Source organism: Heterodontus francisci, chromosome 19 (assembly GCF_036365525.1).
Source record: "Heterodontus francisci isolate sHetFra1 chromosome 19, sHetFra1.hap1, whole genome shotgun sequence".
Lineage (NCBI taxonomy): Eukaryota > Metazoa > Chordata > Chondrichthyes > Heterodontiformes > Heterodontidae > Heterodontus > Heterodontus francisci.
In genome coordinates this window covers 69,099,158-69,116,599 of record NC_090389.1, presented here as the reverse complement: position 1 = coordinate 69,116,599, position 17,442 = coordinate 69,099,158, and the positions used below count along the sequence as shown (strand labels likewise).

The window sequence follows — 17,442 nt, the reverse complement described above, 5'->3', positions numbered from 1 at the left end:
GTCTCTGCAGCCTTTTAGGGGCCAAACAGAGACCTTGATGGGGGTCACACAGTCAGCAGTGCACCGCTGCATCAGGGAGGTCACCAGTGCCCTGCACCGGAGGGCAGTCAGTATGTCCACTTCAGGACAGACTCTCACAGCCAGGCCCAGAGGGCCAGTGGTTCTGGCACCATTGCCGGAGAACCATAGGTTGTAATGTTCATAGACTGCACTCATGTGGCCATCAGACCTACTGCCAGGTTACCACCTGCAGACATCACCATTAAAAGATTCCTCTCAATCTAGGTGAAGCTGGTTTGTTAGCACCGCAGATGCTTGCAGCAAATGTGTGACGCTTCTCAGGCAGCTGCCATGACACCTGGGTCTTGTGCCAGTCCCAACTGCCACCGCTGTTCACTGAACTGGCTCAGATGGAGGGGTGGCTTCTTGGAGATAAGGGCGATCCTTTACAGACATGGCACCCGACACCAGTGAGAGACTCCACCACTGCTGCAGAGGAGAGATACAACGCCAGCCACTGAGCTACAGGAGCCACCATTGCGCAGGAGATCGGCATACTAAAAGAGCACATCCAATGCCTGTACTACAGGCCGAAAAGGCCAGCTTCTTTCTTTGCTCTGCACAACTACATACCCAATAGGGGCCAGGCCTGGCATGACGAGGAGAGATATCAACAGGATTCCTCCTCGGACTATGAGGATGCTGAGGACCTACAATATGAAAGACGCATGGGAGGGCAAATGGCACCGAGGGTCTACACGCCAGGCTAGCAGTGAGCTAGGGATGTACGGACGTGGCTTATCAGACAAAGGCTGTCTGCTCCATAGGAACCGACATGAGCTCCGCAAGCCACACCACCCTCGCTCACCTGCTGTGCACCAGTCTACATCTGCAGCATCCCTGTGTAAACCAATTGAGGCAGCAGCTGACTGATCCAATGTCCATGTCACTGCATCAGTGGAGACGCTCATGTGTAACGGTGGCATGGCAATGCTGTTATTGCATATGTTGGCTGTTCTGAAGGGCCAACAGTGCAAAGGGATGTGACATTGGTGCTATATGCTGACACATATCATTCACATAGAGAAAAGGACACACATGTTGGTTAGGAACATTTAGTGAAAGATGTATTTACATTGCTGTGATCCCCGCGCATTCCCATTTGTGTCAGTGTGTTCTCTGTAAACCTATGTAATACCTTTTATGGTCAACACATCCTGGAATGATCTCTCTCCATTGTGGGTAAGAACCTGGTCATCAGGTGCGAGGCGCTCACGTTGTTGCTCTACGTGGCGCAGGTCTGGCCCATACCCCACTCCTGCGCCGTGGCAGTCACCCGAGCCATTTTCCGCTTCGTCTGGGGATCTAAAATGGACCGGGTCCGGAGGGACACGATGTTCAAATCTCTGGACATGGGCGGGAAAAATGTACCCAACGTGGCCCTCATCCTGATGACCACCTTCGTGTGCGGCTGCATCAAGCTATGTGTAGATCCCCAGTACGCAAACTCCAAGTGTCACTACGTGCTGAGGTTCTATCTGTCCCCGGTGTTGCGAAGGATGGGCCTGGTCACATTGCCGCGGAACGCTCCGTGCAGTTGGGCGGCGCCGTACCACCTATCCTTCGTGGAGCAGTTTCTGCGGAAAAACACCTTTGACTACCGGTCCATCAGGCAGTGGTCTGCACGGAATGTCCTCAAGGCCCTACGGGAAAAGGAAACGGTGGATCCTGTCGGATGGTTCCCCGAGCAGACCGTCAAGGTCATTTGGCGGAATGCCTCATCACCAGAACTTTCAAACAAGCACCAAGACGTAGCTTGGCTGGTGGTGAGAAGGGCCCTCCCCGTCAGATCCTTCATGCACACCCGAAGTCTCGCCCCCTCCGCACAGTGCCCCCGCGTTGGCTGTGGTGGGGAAGAGACGGTCGCCCACCTCCTCCTGGAATGTGCCTTTGCAAAGCAGGTGTGGAAAGAGATGCAGTGGTTTTTGTCAAGGTTCATCCCAAGCAGCTCTGTAACACAGGAGTCTGTGCTCTACGGGCTGTTCCCAGGGACGCACACCGAGACAAACATCAACTGCTGCTGGAGGACTATCAATTCGGTGAAAGACGCCCTTTGGTCTGCCCGAAACTTGCTGGTCTTCCAGCGCAAAGAGTTGTCCACCACCGAATGTTGCAGACTGGCACATTCCAAGGTCCAGGACTACGTGCTGAGGGACGCACTAAAGCTTGGGGCAGCCGCAGCAAAGGCTCAATGGGGAAAGACCACAGTGTAAGGTTCCCCCACCAAGCTGGACTGAGGGGCTGGAACCATGGGAAGCCCCTCGAACTGTATCGTTAATATTCTGAATTGCTGTAAATGTAAAACTGTAATTGACATGACAATTGTGAAACGGAAGGGTTGGGAAGAAACTCATGACATTATTGAAAGAAACTGATCTCTTTTGCAATGTTTGTATTTTTTCGTGCTGTTTGGAAACTGTTTGGCAATGTAATTTTTACAGATTTTTATAAATAAAGTATATTTTGGAAAAAAAAACACATCCTGGAATGTGCAAATTTAAGATTATTCACCCAGGTGCAGCACGCCTACAAGAAGGAATGTTACACTTGAGTGGGAGAAGAGGATCGCAACTTCACAGGATACTGGGACACAGCGGGGTAAGTATGTGGCAGCAAAGCAGAAAGTGCTGGGGTAACTCAGCAGGTCAGGCAACATCTGTGGAGAGAGAAGTGGCTTTAACTTTCAGGTCTGTGATCTTGGACAAGTTACCTCTTCTTCTCTCTCCACAGATGCTGCCTGACCTACTGGATTTCTGCAGCACTTTCTGCTTTGCTGCCAGATTGACAGCAGCCCCACTCTTCAGCAGTCAAGCAAGCATTTCTTTGACAGCTGTCAGGAAGCAGGTGCTGGGGTGCTTAAAATAGGGCCCCAGCACCTGCTACACAACTGTCAAAAGGTTCCTCACTCCTCACTGCGCCAAATGTTCCGCCTCTCCCCCCGTAATATCGGGGGGGAGGCGCGGCGCAGTGATGCTAATGAGCCTCTGCGCGTAATATCGCGGAGGCTCTGCGGCGGCAGCTAAATGCGGGCACTGTGCTGAGTTCAAAGGGCCCCGCCGCAGACGGTGGAGCCCCAATAAAATTCAGCCCAGTATTTCCTGATTTCCCTAATAAATGGCCTAGCACTAGTTTTACACTTATCTCCCCTGCTCTTGATTCACTGACCAGAGGAAATAGTTTCTACCCGGCAATTTCTTTTAACGTGTTAAACACTTTAATCAGATCACCCCTCAATCTTCTATACCCAAGAGAATACAAGCCATTTATGCAGCCTGTACTCATAATTTAATCCTTGAAGCCACAGTATCTTCCTGAAATGGTATTATACCTCATGATATATAGCATTATTCCCACAAGCCTCCTAGATATCTGTGCTCATCTAATTCTGGCCTCTTGAGCATCCCCGATTATAATTGTTGCAGCATTGGTGGCTGTATCTTCAGCTGCCTAGGCCTTAAGCTCTGGAATTCCATTACTAAACCTCTCCGCCTCTCTCTCTTTCCTCCTTTAACATATCTCCTTATGTGGCTCGGTATCAAATTTTGTTTAATAACGCTCCTACAAAGTGCTTTAAGATGTCTTAGCACATTTAAGGCTCTATATAAATACAAATCGTTATTGTTAAATCCTTGGACCAGATTATTTTGCAGCCAGATGTCCCCAGTGAGTTACATCAGCTTTTAGAACTGGTACCTTGGAAGGTAAGCTGTAGTTTGCCAAAATAGATGCAAGCAATTTCCACATTTCATACAAGTTCAGCTCAAATATAACACGGACCAACCATGATCAAATTGAATTCCGTAACAGGCTCAAGGAGCTAAATAGCTTACTCCTATTCTTATGTTCCTTCCTATAAATAATTCCTGGATAATAATTGGCAAAATGCTATCCCTCAGGTCAAGCAATAATTGTCACTTTTCATTTATTGTCATATTTATTCCAAAGACTTTTCAAGTAGGTTCTTATTATGTTTCTTTCCAGAACTTTTGAACACATATTGAAGCTTTCAGTTTAATTATATTCCCTCAGTCCCTTTTGCAACCAGAAAAGCACTGAAATGGAGGCAGTGATTGCGTTGTCTCCAATTCAGAAAACCTTATAATACTTACTGTAGCTCTTTTTGAAGCTTCAACACAAGAATGTGATTTTCTGTGAAAAGTTTGCACTTAAGAAAGATTGGAATCATGAAAGTAACAGGGTTACACACTATTCCGATGTTATAAAACTACTTAGGGGGAGAATTTTGATGGGTTTCTCCTGATCTTCTTCCATAAGCTTCATTGACATCCTGCTGGAGAACCCTCATGGATATTGAAGACACCTGTGTTCAAGAGGCTTTTCAACCCTTTGAGAACTGCAATAGTATTTGTGCAGCTACACTGAAAAAAATAATTAAATTGCCCTTTTTCCATTTATTCAAAGAAAAAAGAGAATTTCTATCTTGTGTAGTTTAATGTGTCTCTAATTCAGCAATAGATGATAATTTTTTTGAAATATTCTCCAATTTTCCCTCTAATTTTCACTCCATATCCCTTCTGAAGTTGGTGACTCACATTGGATACAGATCTCTGGGTAGTTATCCAACCAGTCTTTCTGGATGAATCTTGATGGTGATTGTTGCAGGCGCTGAAGCCAGGGAGGCTGTCACTCCCCATTCCAGCATACTGATGATCCTAACTGATCAAAAGCAGAAATATTGGCTAATTCGCTCAACACTCTGCCTGGGAAAGCCAAAGCCACCATTATCCCCAGCTAGGATCCACTAACTCAGCTTACATCAACCAGCTCCGTTTGCATTAATGTAAAGAAACATGCTTATTTGCTATCTGGTCTTTATGGTTGGGTTGCTGACTGTTTGATCCAGTTGAGCTATTGGAGGAACTAATTGTTGCGTATCTTGACATGGATATTTTGATATTAAAATGTTAAGAAAAATGTGAAATTAAATGGAGACATGACCCTCCAATTATAGACTTGCAAATTCAGTGCAATAATTTGTTTATTTTCAAAAACATTTTTTTGCTGGCAAGTGAGAGAGCGCTGTGTGGAAATTAATTGCAATACAATTGCACAGTTAATTTATCTTTAATATATTCAAATTTGAACTTCATTTTACCAATAAAATGAAAATGAAGGTGATAACTCAGTGTTATTGTTGAGTAATCTTGGTTTCCTTTAAGTACCATAGAAACATAGAAACATAGAAAATAGGAGCAGGAGTAGGCCATTCGGCCCTTCGAGCCTGCTCCGTCATTCATTATGATCATGGCTGATCATCCAACTCAGTAACCTGTTCCCGCTTTCACCCCATATCCTTTGATCCCTTTAGACCCAAGAGCTATATCTAACTCCTTCTTGAAAACATACAATATTTTGGCCTCAACTGCTTTCTGTGGTAGTGAATTCCACAGGCTCACCACTCCCTGGGTGAAGAAATTTCTCCTCATCTCAGTTCTGAAAAGTTTACCCCGTATCCTTAGACTATGACCCCTGGTTCTGGACTCCCCCACCATCGGGAACATCCTTCCTGCATCTACCCTGTCAAGTCCTGTTAGAATTTTATAGGTTTCTATGAGATCCCCCCTCACTCTTCTGAACTCCAGCGAATATAATCCTAACCGACTCAATCTCTCCTCATACGTTAGTCTCACCATCCTAGCAATCAGTCTGGTAAACCTTCGCTGCACTCCCTCAATAGCAAGAACATACTTCCTCAGATAAGAGACCAAAACTGCTCACAGTATTCCAGGTGTGGCCTCACCAAGGCCCAGTATAATTGCAGCAAGACATCCCTGCTCCTGTACTCAAATCCTCTCACTATGAAGGCCAACATAATCATTTGCCTTTTTTACTGCCTGTTGCACCTGCATGCTTACCTTCAGTGACTGGTGTACGAGAACACCCAGGTCTCGCTGCATATTCCCCTCTCTCAGTTCTCGCCGTTCAGATAATAATCTGCCTTCCTGTTTTTGCTACCAAAGTGGATAACGTCACATTTATCCACATCATACTGCACCTGCCATGCATTAGCCCACTCACTCAGCCTGTCCAAATCACCCTGAAGCCTCTCTGCATCCTCCTCATAACTCACTCTCCCAGTTTTGTGTCATCTGCTAATTTAGAAATATTGCATTTAGTTCTCTCATCTAAATCATTGATATATATTGTGAATAGCTGGGGTCCTAGCACCGATCCCTGCGGTACCCCACTAGTCACTGCCTGCCATTCGGAAAAAGACTCATTTCTCCCTACTCTTTGTTTCCTGTCTGCCAACCAATTTTCTATCCATCGCAATACACTACCCCCAATCCCATGCGCTTTAATTTTATACGCTAATCTCTTAAGTGGGACTTTGTTGAAAGCCTTCTGAAAGTCCAAATAAACCACATCCACTGGCTCCCCCTCATCAACTCTACTCGTTACATCCTCAAAGAATTCTAGTAGATTTGTCAAGCATGATTTCCCTTTCGTAAATCCATGCTGACTCTGCCCGATTCCACCACTGTTCTCTAAGTGCTCTGCTATAAAATCTTTGATAATGGGCTCTAGAATTTTCCCCACTACCGATGTCAGGCTGACTGGTCTATAATTCCCTGCTTTCTCTCTACCTCCCTTTTAAAATAGTGGGGTTACATTAGCTACCCTCCAATCTGTAAGAACTGTCTATAGTCTATAGTCCAGAGTCTATAGAATCTTGGAAGATGACCACCAATGCATCCACTATTTCTAGGGCCACTTCCTTAAGTACTCTGGGATGCAGGCCATCAGGCCCTGGGGATTTATCGGCCTTCAATCCTATCAGTTTCCCCAACACCATTTCTCTACTAATACTGATTTCCTTCAGTTCCTCTCTCTCACTAAGCCCTGTGTTCCTCAACATTTCTGGTATGATAGTTGTGTCCTCCTTTGTGAAGACAGAACCAAAATATGCATTTAGTTGGTCAGCCATTTCTTTAAATTCCCGTTTCTGACTGTAAGGGACCTACATTTGTCTTCACCAGTCTTTTTCTCTTCACATACCTATAGAAACTTTTACAGTTTTTATATTCCCCATAAGCTTGCTCTCATACTCTATTTTCCCCTTCTTAATCAATCCCTTGGTACTCCTTTGCTGAATTCTAAACTGCTCCCAATCCTCAGGTCTGTTGTTTTTTCTGACAAATTTATATGCCTCTTCCTTGGATCTAATGCTATCTCTAATTTCCCTTGTAAGCCATGGTTTGGCTCCCTTTCCCGTTCTACTTTTTCGCCAGAGATAAACAATTGTTGCAGTTCATCCATATGCTCTTTAAATATTTGCCATTGCCTATCCACCGTCATCCCTTTAAGTAATGTTTCCCAATCCGTCATAGCCAACTCGCACCTCATACCTTCGTAGTTTCCTTTACAGAGATTCAGGACACTAGTCTCAGAATCAACTACGTAACTCTTCATCTTGATGAAGAATTCTATCATATTATGGTCGCTCATACCCAATGGGTCTCACACCACTAGATTGTCAATTATTCCTCTCTCATTACACAGTCTAGGATGGCCTGTTCTGTAGTTGGTTCCTCAATGTATTGGTCCAGAAAACCATCCCGTATAGACTCCAAAAATTCCTCCTCTACGGTATTGTGATTAATTTGATTTGCCCAATCTATATGCAGATTAAAGTCACCCATAATTACAGATGTACCTTTATCCAATGCATCTCTAATTTCCTGTTTAATGCCATTCCCAACATCACCACTACAGTTTGGGAGTCTATATACAACCCCCACTAACATTAGTGTTTCTCAGTTCTACCCATACAGATTCCACATTGTCAGAGCTAATATCTTTCCTCACTATTGCATTAATTTCCTCTTTAACCTTCAATGCAACTCCACTGCCTTTTGCTTTTTGTCTGTTCTTCCTAAATACTGAGTACCCCTGGATTTTCATTTTCCATCCCTTGTCACCTTGCAGCCATGTCTCCATAATCCCGACTATAATCATACCCGTTTACATCTATTTACATCTATATCTAGTCTGCGATGAATAAATAATGGCATGGCCACAGTACTGAAATGTATTTTACAAAGCTGAGTTAATAGAAAATTACATTTTTGTCATATTATTTGTCAAAAAAGTTGAGTGCTTTTTTAGTAACTTTTAATCTTAGACTGTTAGATTTGAATTATTGCACTGGAAGTGATAATGTGGATTATTCCCATCTAGTTCAAGTAATTTATGTGACAACTGAAAATATATATTGTTTTAATATTGTGCATAAGAACATAGGCCAGTTATAAGTAAATTGGTCCAGTTATTTAATCTGTAATCTTGTTAAACACTGTTAAAAAAACGGTGGAAGACATTTCCATGTTGGCTAACTTTGGTTTTTATTGGTTAGTAAGAGTGCATTTGTTGAAATTTACCATTGTTTTACTACAAAATTATCGAAGTATTGGGACCTGTGTGTTTTTGCTAATTGAATTATGTTTATGTATTGGAGGACCCTGGCACAGTAATCTTGTATCTCTACCTTGAACAAATTTCTCATTCTCTCCATTGCAGATCGAAGTAGTGAATACATTCAAGAGTGGCACTTCCTTTCAGGGGGCTCTAAGGCGGCAGTCATCCGTTACCAGCCAAAATCAAGATGTAACCAATATTTCTAGCCCTACTCACGTATCGTTATCTACTCCCAATGCTCTTTCCTCTCCTACCAGCGCTTCTGCTGCTACTGCTGGGCGTGAGTGTGTATACTTAATGCACAAGATGATCTTTCACATCTCTCCACTTTGCTTTTTAACTATTTGATACTAATCACCTTGTCAGTCTTTTTGTAGAGTTCAGTATTATTTACCCCTTGGCGACCTGTTATGTGTCTGAAGTGAATGTGTTTGTTTTCTCTAGAGGACTAGACAGCCCTAGGCAAAGGGTGCAGCAGGAGGGAGTGAAATGAAGGTTGTGAGTCTGACCCGAGTCTGCAATGAATGTGAACTGCTTGGGCATATGAGTCTAGATATTAGGTTTAAAAAATGTGTGTAAACTTTCGAGTATAAGCCCACAGAATGCCAAAAAAAACTTTTAATTTTACAGTGTCTCATTCGAACTATACACAGCCTCTTGTTTTTTTTTTCCCCTCATGTGGCGACTCAGACCAGGCAAACCAACAGCATGACGATAAGCTTGATTTACTTAAACTATTTTTCCTTCCTTGAAAAATCTTAGACAAAGCCATTGTGGTATTCATTGCCAAGGACACTCCTGAGCCTCGCTTCGCCTCCTTTCTGGGTGACTGAGAAGCAGAAGACGAGAAGGCCCTGGAGAATAAGACCAGCACATGAGAATGTCATAAAGTCTTGTCCCAAAGTCTTTTGTCAAATTACAGTACATTTTCTTGTTGTTCGTTTTTCTGTTCTGCCACAAAAAAGTTTTTTACTCATTTTTGTCCTGCCTGTGCATTGTCAGTCCTTTTTCTTATATTCTATGTCCAGGGACACTGCCTAGTTTGTAATGTGCGATGACTGCCTGGGCAGTTGCTTCCACATCGTCCCCCACAGTCATCATTTAACATGTTGGAAATATTTTGATGTGACTAAATCTGAGTAATGTGACAACAGTTGATTATAAATTCTCACATTTTAAAGTAAAAATAATTTTATTTTAAATATTCTCGGCTGTTCCAGTGGGATAGAGAAAAGCATGCTTGCGATGTAGTACTGCATGTTTCATATTCATAGCCTGAGACAACAGTTTCCTCAAAATTTGTAATATAAATTTACAGTTTAATGAAGAGAGATGTTAAGATTGGTAACATCTCTATGCCAGTAGATGGCAAAGTAGAACACATGATCTGGAATCACAAATTCAAACCCAGTCCAGAAATACTAGCTAAACAACTACTCAGGATGAAAACAGAAAAAAGTTGAAGTGTATGTCTATGTTGTCCTTAATGGGCAAAGCAGTTCTAACTATATTAGTTATTATTAATCCCAATGTGGGAAAAATAGAGTTGGCAAATTGGAATCAGTTAAAATCTAAAGATGTCAAGAGTAGAACTCATTTGTTTTGATGTCCTGTGAATTATTTTCCCATCAGTAATTCTGTACTTGATAAATTCCTTGTTCGTTTCAGAATGGAAAATTTATTTGCTAAACAAATTCAGTTAGTAAATGGCACACATTTAAAAAAAAAAGTAAATTGCTTATATGTACTAAAACAGATTAGAATTCTTTAATGATGGTGTTCACGCGTTGAAAATTAAACAGATTAGAGTAAATATTTTATTCAAAATAATTCCATGATTTTTCTACTCGCACAGACTTTAGCTTGATATTGCTGTGTACCACTGTCATTCATCTTGTGTTACTGTCAACAGTGTTTTGAACTAGCTATAATAATTCCATGGCAAATGAAAAATTGTCTTCAAAGCTAGCATTCAAAACCAGACAGTTTCAAGTCATGATTTATCATACTAATTCAATCAAATGTTAAATGGAAAATCATTTTTTAATTGGAAAAATTGACAAACCCCACTTTCATAAGACCAGCTGTACCATAATTATTTTCACTACCTCATACATTATAAGAACATAACATACAGGACCAGGAATAGGCCATTTGGCACCTTGGGCCTGTTCTGCCATTCAATAAAGATCATGCTCTTCTTCGATAAGAGCAAAATACTGCAGATGCTGGAACTCTGAAATGAGAACAGAAAGTGATTGACATACCCAGCAGGTCTGGCAGCATATGTGTAGAGAGAAACAGAGTTAATGTTTCAGGTCTGTGACCCTTCATCAGAACTAATCTGAAGAAGGGTCACTGACCTGAAACATTAACTCTGTTTCTCTCTCCATGGATGCTGCCAGACCTGCTGAGTATTTCCAGTACTTTCTGTTATCATGCTGATTTTCAACTATAACTCCACTTTTTCGCCCAATCCTCATATCCCTGGATTCTCTTACAGTCCAAGAATCTATGATCTCAGCTTTGAATATACTCAACGACTGGGAACCACTTCTCTCTTGGTAGGAATTCCAAAGATTTGCCCTTGAGTGAATATTCTCCTCATCTCAATCCTAAATGATTGACCCCTTATCCTGAGACTATGCCCCCAGTTCTAGACTCTCCAGCCAGGGGTTTAGCCTCGCAACATCTACCCTGTCAAGCCCTTTCAGATTCTTTTATGTTTTGATGAGATCACCTCTCATTCTTCTAAACGTCAGAGAGTATAAGCCCATTCTACTCAATTTCTCCTCATTGGGCAAGTCTCTCATCCCAGGACTCAATCTAGTGAACCTTTGTTGCACTGCCTCTCTGGCAAATATATCCTTTCTTAGCTATGAGGACCAAAATTGCCTTGGTATTTAAAGATGGAATGATGAAAAAGTTTTACCATGTCATTCAGTCTTCAAAACAGAAAAGGTACCTCCACTCTGGAAACTATCAGTAATGACGCCAATATATAGAGGGAATATAAATTCCAGAATCATTATTCTACATAATGTGGCTGCAGTGCTTCTGCATGGGATGCCGAAATACCTGGGTTGAAAGTCTCTGTGACTTCTGAAGAGAATCTGGAAGCGCTGGCCAAAGCTTCACACAGAGACTGATAATTGAAAACTAAGGAATAAGAAAAAATATTTGATAGCATTTACATCATTCAGGTTTTAAACAGCTATTGCTAATATCATAACTAGGCTTGCTGGAGACACTATAAACATTTCCTTCACGCTTTCTCTGTGCCAATTTCCACAGCTGTCTGTCCATTGTCACTCTTCCATTTAGGTTTTCCTGTACACAGACATGTCAGCTCAGCTTTGTTCTGCTAGGTGGTCTTTTGCCAATCACCATAATCTGCGAGTATTGAGCTTCAACCATGTAGTCAGTCCTTTCACTGTAATGTTAGGGTAGGGCAGGACTTGGAATATGCAAATGATGTTGCCATCCTTGCTATCTACTGTTTTGTAAATCATATAACACAGTGAGAAGAGATGGTGTCTGGGAGTTTCTAGAAGTAGAAAAGGATTCCAGACTGTTAAAGGATATGTATGAGGAAATAAAGCCTTGTTTGAGGATGAAAGGAAAAATGTCAGAATGGGTTAAATTGAGGACAGGAGTCAGAAATGACTGAGTGTCACCACCCACCATATCTAAAACTATCATGGGCCAAAATTGGGAGGTAGATTTATCAAGGGTAGTGGGCCTGAAGATGTAGAGGTAGGGCAGGACCTGGAATATGCAAATGATGTTGCCATCCTTGCTATCTACTGCCCTCATGATGACCGAAGAGTTGAGTACTGAAGGAAAGAAGTGGAGTCTCATTAGCTTTTCTCAAAGATGAGTGTTATCTCCATCATTTGAGGAAAAATGCAGAAAGCTAAAACAAGTCTGAAGAAAGTCAATATTGATGTTAAGGAAGCAGAAGTAGTGATGAGGATATAGATGTGAGAAAAAAGCTTAATGTGCTTGGACATTTATGGAGACCACCCTGAAGGAGCGGGAGACATATAATGGGTATTTGTATGCAGTCAGTACCTCTGTTTGGTTCTGAATGCTGGATCCTTATGAAGCTGCAGAAGCAGAAATTAGACCACACTATTGGAAGTAACCAGGTATGTGATATACTGAGAAGGAATGTTCAATGTTCATTAGTGGCTTGCATTACAATGAAAGGACTGACTGCATGGTTGAAGCTCAATACTCACAGATTATGTTGATTGGCAAAAGACCACCTAGAAGAACAAAGCTGAGCTGACATGTCTGTGTACAGGAAAACCTAAATGGAAGAGTGACAATGGACAGACAGCTGTGGAAATTGGCACAGAGAAAGCGTGAAGGAAATGTTTATAGTGTCTCGAGCAAGCCTAGTTATGATATTAAGCAATAGCTGCTTAAAACCTGAATGATGTAAATGCTATCAAATACACTTGAGTTTTAATGAGAAAGCAGGAAAAATTAAGCTGATAGTTATGGGACACATACTGATTAAGCAGATTTTGAATTTTGTTCTCTTAATAATGTAGGTTGTGCTTAAATTCTAAATAACACTGTCGAATCAAATTTAACCTGATCAGCACAACAGAACTTGACCTCAACATTGGCTACAGAAACATAACAAGCAAACAACTGACATAAAGTAATCTTTCTTTCCATAATCGAGGTACTTTATACATTTATCTGCATCATCCCCTCTGCCACCCCCAACAAAGGAAATAAACCCTTTACCCTATGACATGTTAATGGGACATTGTTTGAACCAACCCTTTAACTGAAATCTATACAGAGCTATAATTAAGTTTTGTACTTCAATTGAAACCATCCTACTGTACAGCCAGGCATTGTTTCCAGACTGTTAAATTAACATATTACAAGATAGTCTTTATCTTTTTGGAATTGACTGGGATAAGGAAGGATTGTTTTGAGAAACATTAAGAGCATGAACAAAAGTCCAAAAATGGCCTAATGGAGATCAGAGATAGAACACTGGGCCTATACTCGAATGTTTACCCCATTGTGCATGGGATTATGCTTGTTAGTGTTTCACATTAACCAGGCTTCTGAATATGGCGTCTCTATGTGCCAGATTTTTTCCACCTACATGTGTCTTTGTTCTGTGGCATGATTTGTATTTCTAGCGAGTCTAACGACATGCTTCCTGGCTGCTCCATCTACATCAGCAAAATGTGATTTCATCTCCCATTTTCCTGTTGTCAGCTCCCCTCATTCTGTTCAGTGTTCATCTTCTAATGAGCTGTTACTTTAATTGTGTAACCATGTAGTCTATGTTTTTATATGTTGGTCATACTGAATATGTAAATATATATTTTAAAAATAAGATGTAAATAAATCTACTTTTCACTTTTTACCCTTCTACCTACTGCAAGACTTTTTCTCATGCATGGATATACATTGCAATAAATTTTTAAGTAATAACATAACGTGGCTTTTACTAGGTTACACACATTGGATCTTTGCTTATTTAACCAGTGCTTTCCATGAGTTCTACAATTGCCTTTTTTCCAGTTTTATTGCAGTTCTCACCGACCCTACTATGCACGAAACTGAGTCACTTGTGTATGCTTATAAAGTCCTAGTGACTGTGGACTTCAGCTCACCGCACTGCCTTAAACAAATTCTGCCTCTTCATTGTTTTTAGAATTCCCCTATGTAGCCATCACTGGAGCCAACTTTTTACTTTTGACCTTTCTTTTTCTATTACAGATTCGCGTCGTGAAGGCATTCCGTAGCTCTCTCTATGAAGGATTAGAGAAACCAGAGTCGAGATCCTCCATTCACAACTTCATGACTCATCCTGAGTTTAGGATAGATGACTCACAGCCACACATCCCTCTTATCGATGACACTGACATAGAAGAAGACGCTGCCCTTAAGCAAAACTCCAGTCCACCCTCATCCCCCAACAAGAACAACAATGCTATTGATAGTGGAATTAATCTTACAACTGACACAAGCAAATCAGCTACCTCTTCTAGTCCAGGGAGCCCTCTACATAGCCTGGAAACATCACTCTAGCTGACCATTTCTGTGCAAAAACAGAACAAAATACCTGCTGGCTGATAAACTGTTCTGATCGTGCTCTTCTATGCTCTGTAGCAAGAAGGGAAACTGCTGGAAGGGTGATTTCGTGTTTGGCTGACCCTCCTCAAGTTAGAAATCCTGCATGAATGTACATTTCCCAAATTTCACTGGAAGGACCACAACTGAGTGCATCTAAGGCAATTTATCCAATCCACTGATGTGACTTTTGAAATGCTTGTGCGGCATGGACTTAATTGTATAATTTAAATTAAGAAAAAAACTTTAAAAATTGAAGTTGCAATGCTCAACTTGCACAGTAGAATTGCACCAATTGAACAGAGGAACTTTATAAGCATTTATTAAATACCTACAAAGTTTATCTTCTTTGTTTCTTGGCATGTTGCCTTCTTTCTGCTTAATGGCTCTTAATGACTTTACCTTATTTATGTCCTGAAGAGAATGTAATTTGTTTACAAAACCTGTAGATAACTTTGTTTATTTGTAGGGTATAGGTTCTGCTGACATAGTACAAGCAGCTCTTCTTGTCGAGTATTTCTGTAATATTGAATTCTAGATGTTTCATTACAACCGTGTACTGAATTTGCCTGCCTTTTTGTTCAATATTGTAGATATTGCTAGCAGAAACAAAGAAGCCAAAATATAACAGGGAAATATTGTTTCAGTGGTATCCTAATGTTAATTGATCGTGGACACAAAATGCAGCATGGCTTCCTTTATTTCCTAGAGTATATCTTTAAATACAAAAGTCCTCTGGATTTTTTTTCTTCTCAAATAAATGCTTGAATTTTATTTTGGTCTTTCTCAGACTCACAAAGGCCAATTTGAAATGTAATTTGATTGAACTGTCCGCTATATATAAACACCTGCTTGTTAAAATAAGATGTTTCAAAATAACTGTAACTATCCAAGCTTGTGATGGGTTTATTAGAGCTGATTGCAAAATAAGTTATATTTGGCTTTGTCTATATGAGGAAAAGAAAATCAAAGTAGTGTTGAAATCTTGTGATATTGTGTTGATTTTTTTTCCTTTAGTGGCTTATTGAATTTTTTCAAATTACAGCTTGAGGGCTGTCAAGTTTTAGGAATAAATCTGGGTTGCTTTGTTTTTTTTTCATTTTTTTTTTAAACAGTCTTCATATTCTGCACTCTCCAAATATGAATGAAACTTCCTGAGATCTATTTAGGTGTGCTTTGTGTGGTTTTATCAAGCTTGTCTTCCTGCAGACACGTACTAAATACATTGTAGCATTTCAGCAGTATTGTTTAAATCTACTTACTGTGCTTGCCTAAGGGGAAGCCATGAAAAGCTTGTCACAAGGTGAGACAGAAGTGCTTCAAGACAGTAACAACCCTATGTATTTTATATTCGAGGTATTGGGGCTAAGTGTCTATGAAGCAATGAGCATGGAACAATCTTTGCATCACGGACAGAGAAAAATCTTTTTTTTAAATTCCACTTTGATTCTGTGACCTATAGAAGGTCCAGTTGGAAAGATTAAACTTTTAAGAACTGTCTGTGCCCTGCTAAAGAGGAATGTGCCTGCAGTTCTGAGTGAGGCATCTCTGAATTTGCCAGTAAATCCTGTGTATATAATTAACACATTTAAAGTAAGATACATTTAAAGTAAGATGATATAAATCTGGGCTTCTGTGGGCATGTATGTGTGACGTAGTTTTTGTTTAAAATCAAATTAGATGCAATTCCAGCCAGTCACAACTACAAGTCACATATTTCTTCATGAGCTGCAGAGAGTTTTGTTTCTTTTGGCATCTGTTTAGTGCAGGTCAGCCTAAAATGAGGGAATTTAAAGGATCAATTTATCAAGGTCATTCTGCAATGCAAATATGCTTGCTTCTACATAATGTATTTATCAGCATGAGTTTTGTGAAAATAATAATAATAATAAATTGCTGCAGTATATTTGGCAATTTGGCCCTGTCTGGGCAATGACGTGTTCATCCATCTGTTTTTATGAATTTTTTACCCAGACAATAATTGTAAATAAAGAACTAAATGTCTATGTTCATTTAATACTATGCAAAAAGGTTACGCTTTCTGATTGTTATTCTCATATTCTTACAAATGTGTTGCTGGAATGTTTGTGGTTTAAGAAGTCAGTAAACCATGTGATGTAAATTATTTTATAGTTTGAAAACCATGAACTGGCTCCTACTGCTGACTGTCAAATGATTAGATTATTTCATGGCAGGAGCGCAAGTGAAAGCAAAACAAAAAAAAATTAATAAATTCACAGAGCAGCATGAATCATACATGGCTTCACGTCACCATCCTTGCTTTGTGTCTTCTCTTCAAATATGGGGTGAGTATCATAACTAGCTTTGTGAACCTAATTGGGGAATTAACTGTTCCAGTGCTGCTGATAAATATTACAAAAGGGCCCTGTGTTGACATTATCTGAAGCTATTCAAGCTCCATAGACATTTACAACATAGAAGGAAGAAATGCATTTTACCTTCCTGTTCTTATTACCCAGAAGGTAAGTGCAATCATATACAGTGTTCAAATTTAAGAGATTGTCAAAATACATATTTTTGAAGAAGCAGTATGATGATGCAATGAGAAAGCATGTACATCACACTTTAATGATTTCATATTTGAATTCTGTCATAAACCAGGTTTAAATGGCAGGAGTTCCATTGGTAAGCCAACAACTCAGGCAATAAGAGGAATTATGACAGCTTGTGGCTAGCTGACACCTGCATTGTTGTGGGGCAATTGGCTTTAAAATATTTAGCCCTAGCATTGAATGGGGCAGGATTTCCGAGGGGAGGAGGAGTTTTTCTCGGCAAACCAGGAAAACTGACGTACTTGGCACTTTGTCA

General features: G+C 40.7%; 1 protein-coding gene across 3 annotated transcripts in view; it reads left to right on the top strand.

Moving 5' to 3' along the window:
- The window catches only part of atp2b2 (ATPase plasma membrane Ca2+ transporting 2), a 399,824-nt gene extending 384,060 nt beyond the window's left edge, over window positions 1-15,764 (top strand). Inside the window, exons 22-23 of one of the 3 annotated variants that reach the window (XM_068051871.1) lie at window positions 8,602-8,688; window positions 14,260-15,764. In XM_068051871.1, coding sequence (XP_067907972.1) covers window positions 8,602-8,688; window positions 14,260-14,571 — 399 coding nt within the window. In that variant the 3' untranslated portion in view covers window positions 14,572-15,764. Of the gene's footprint in view, window positions 1-8,601; window positions 8,780-14,259 lie in introns of all 3 variants that reach the window. The other 2 variants (XM_068051874.1, XM_068051872.1) reach the window with 2 other exon arrangements.
- The last annotated feature ends 1,678 nt before the right edge of the window (window positions 15,765-17,442 follow it).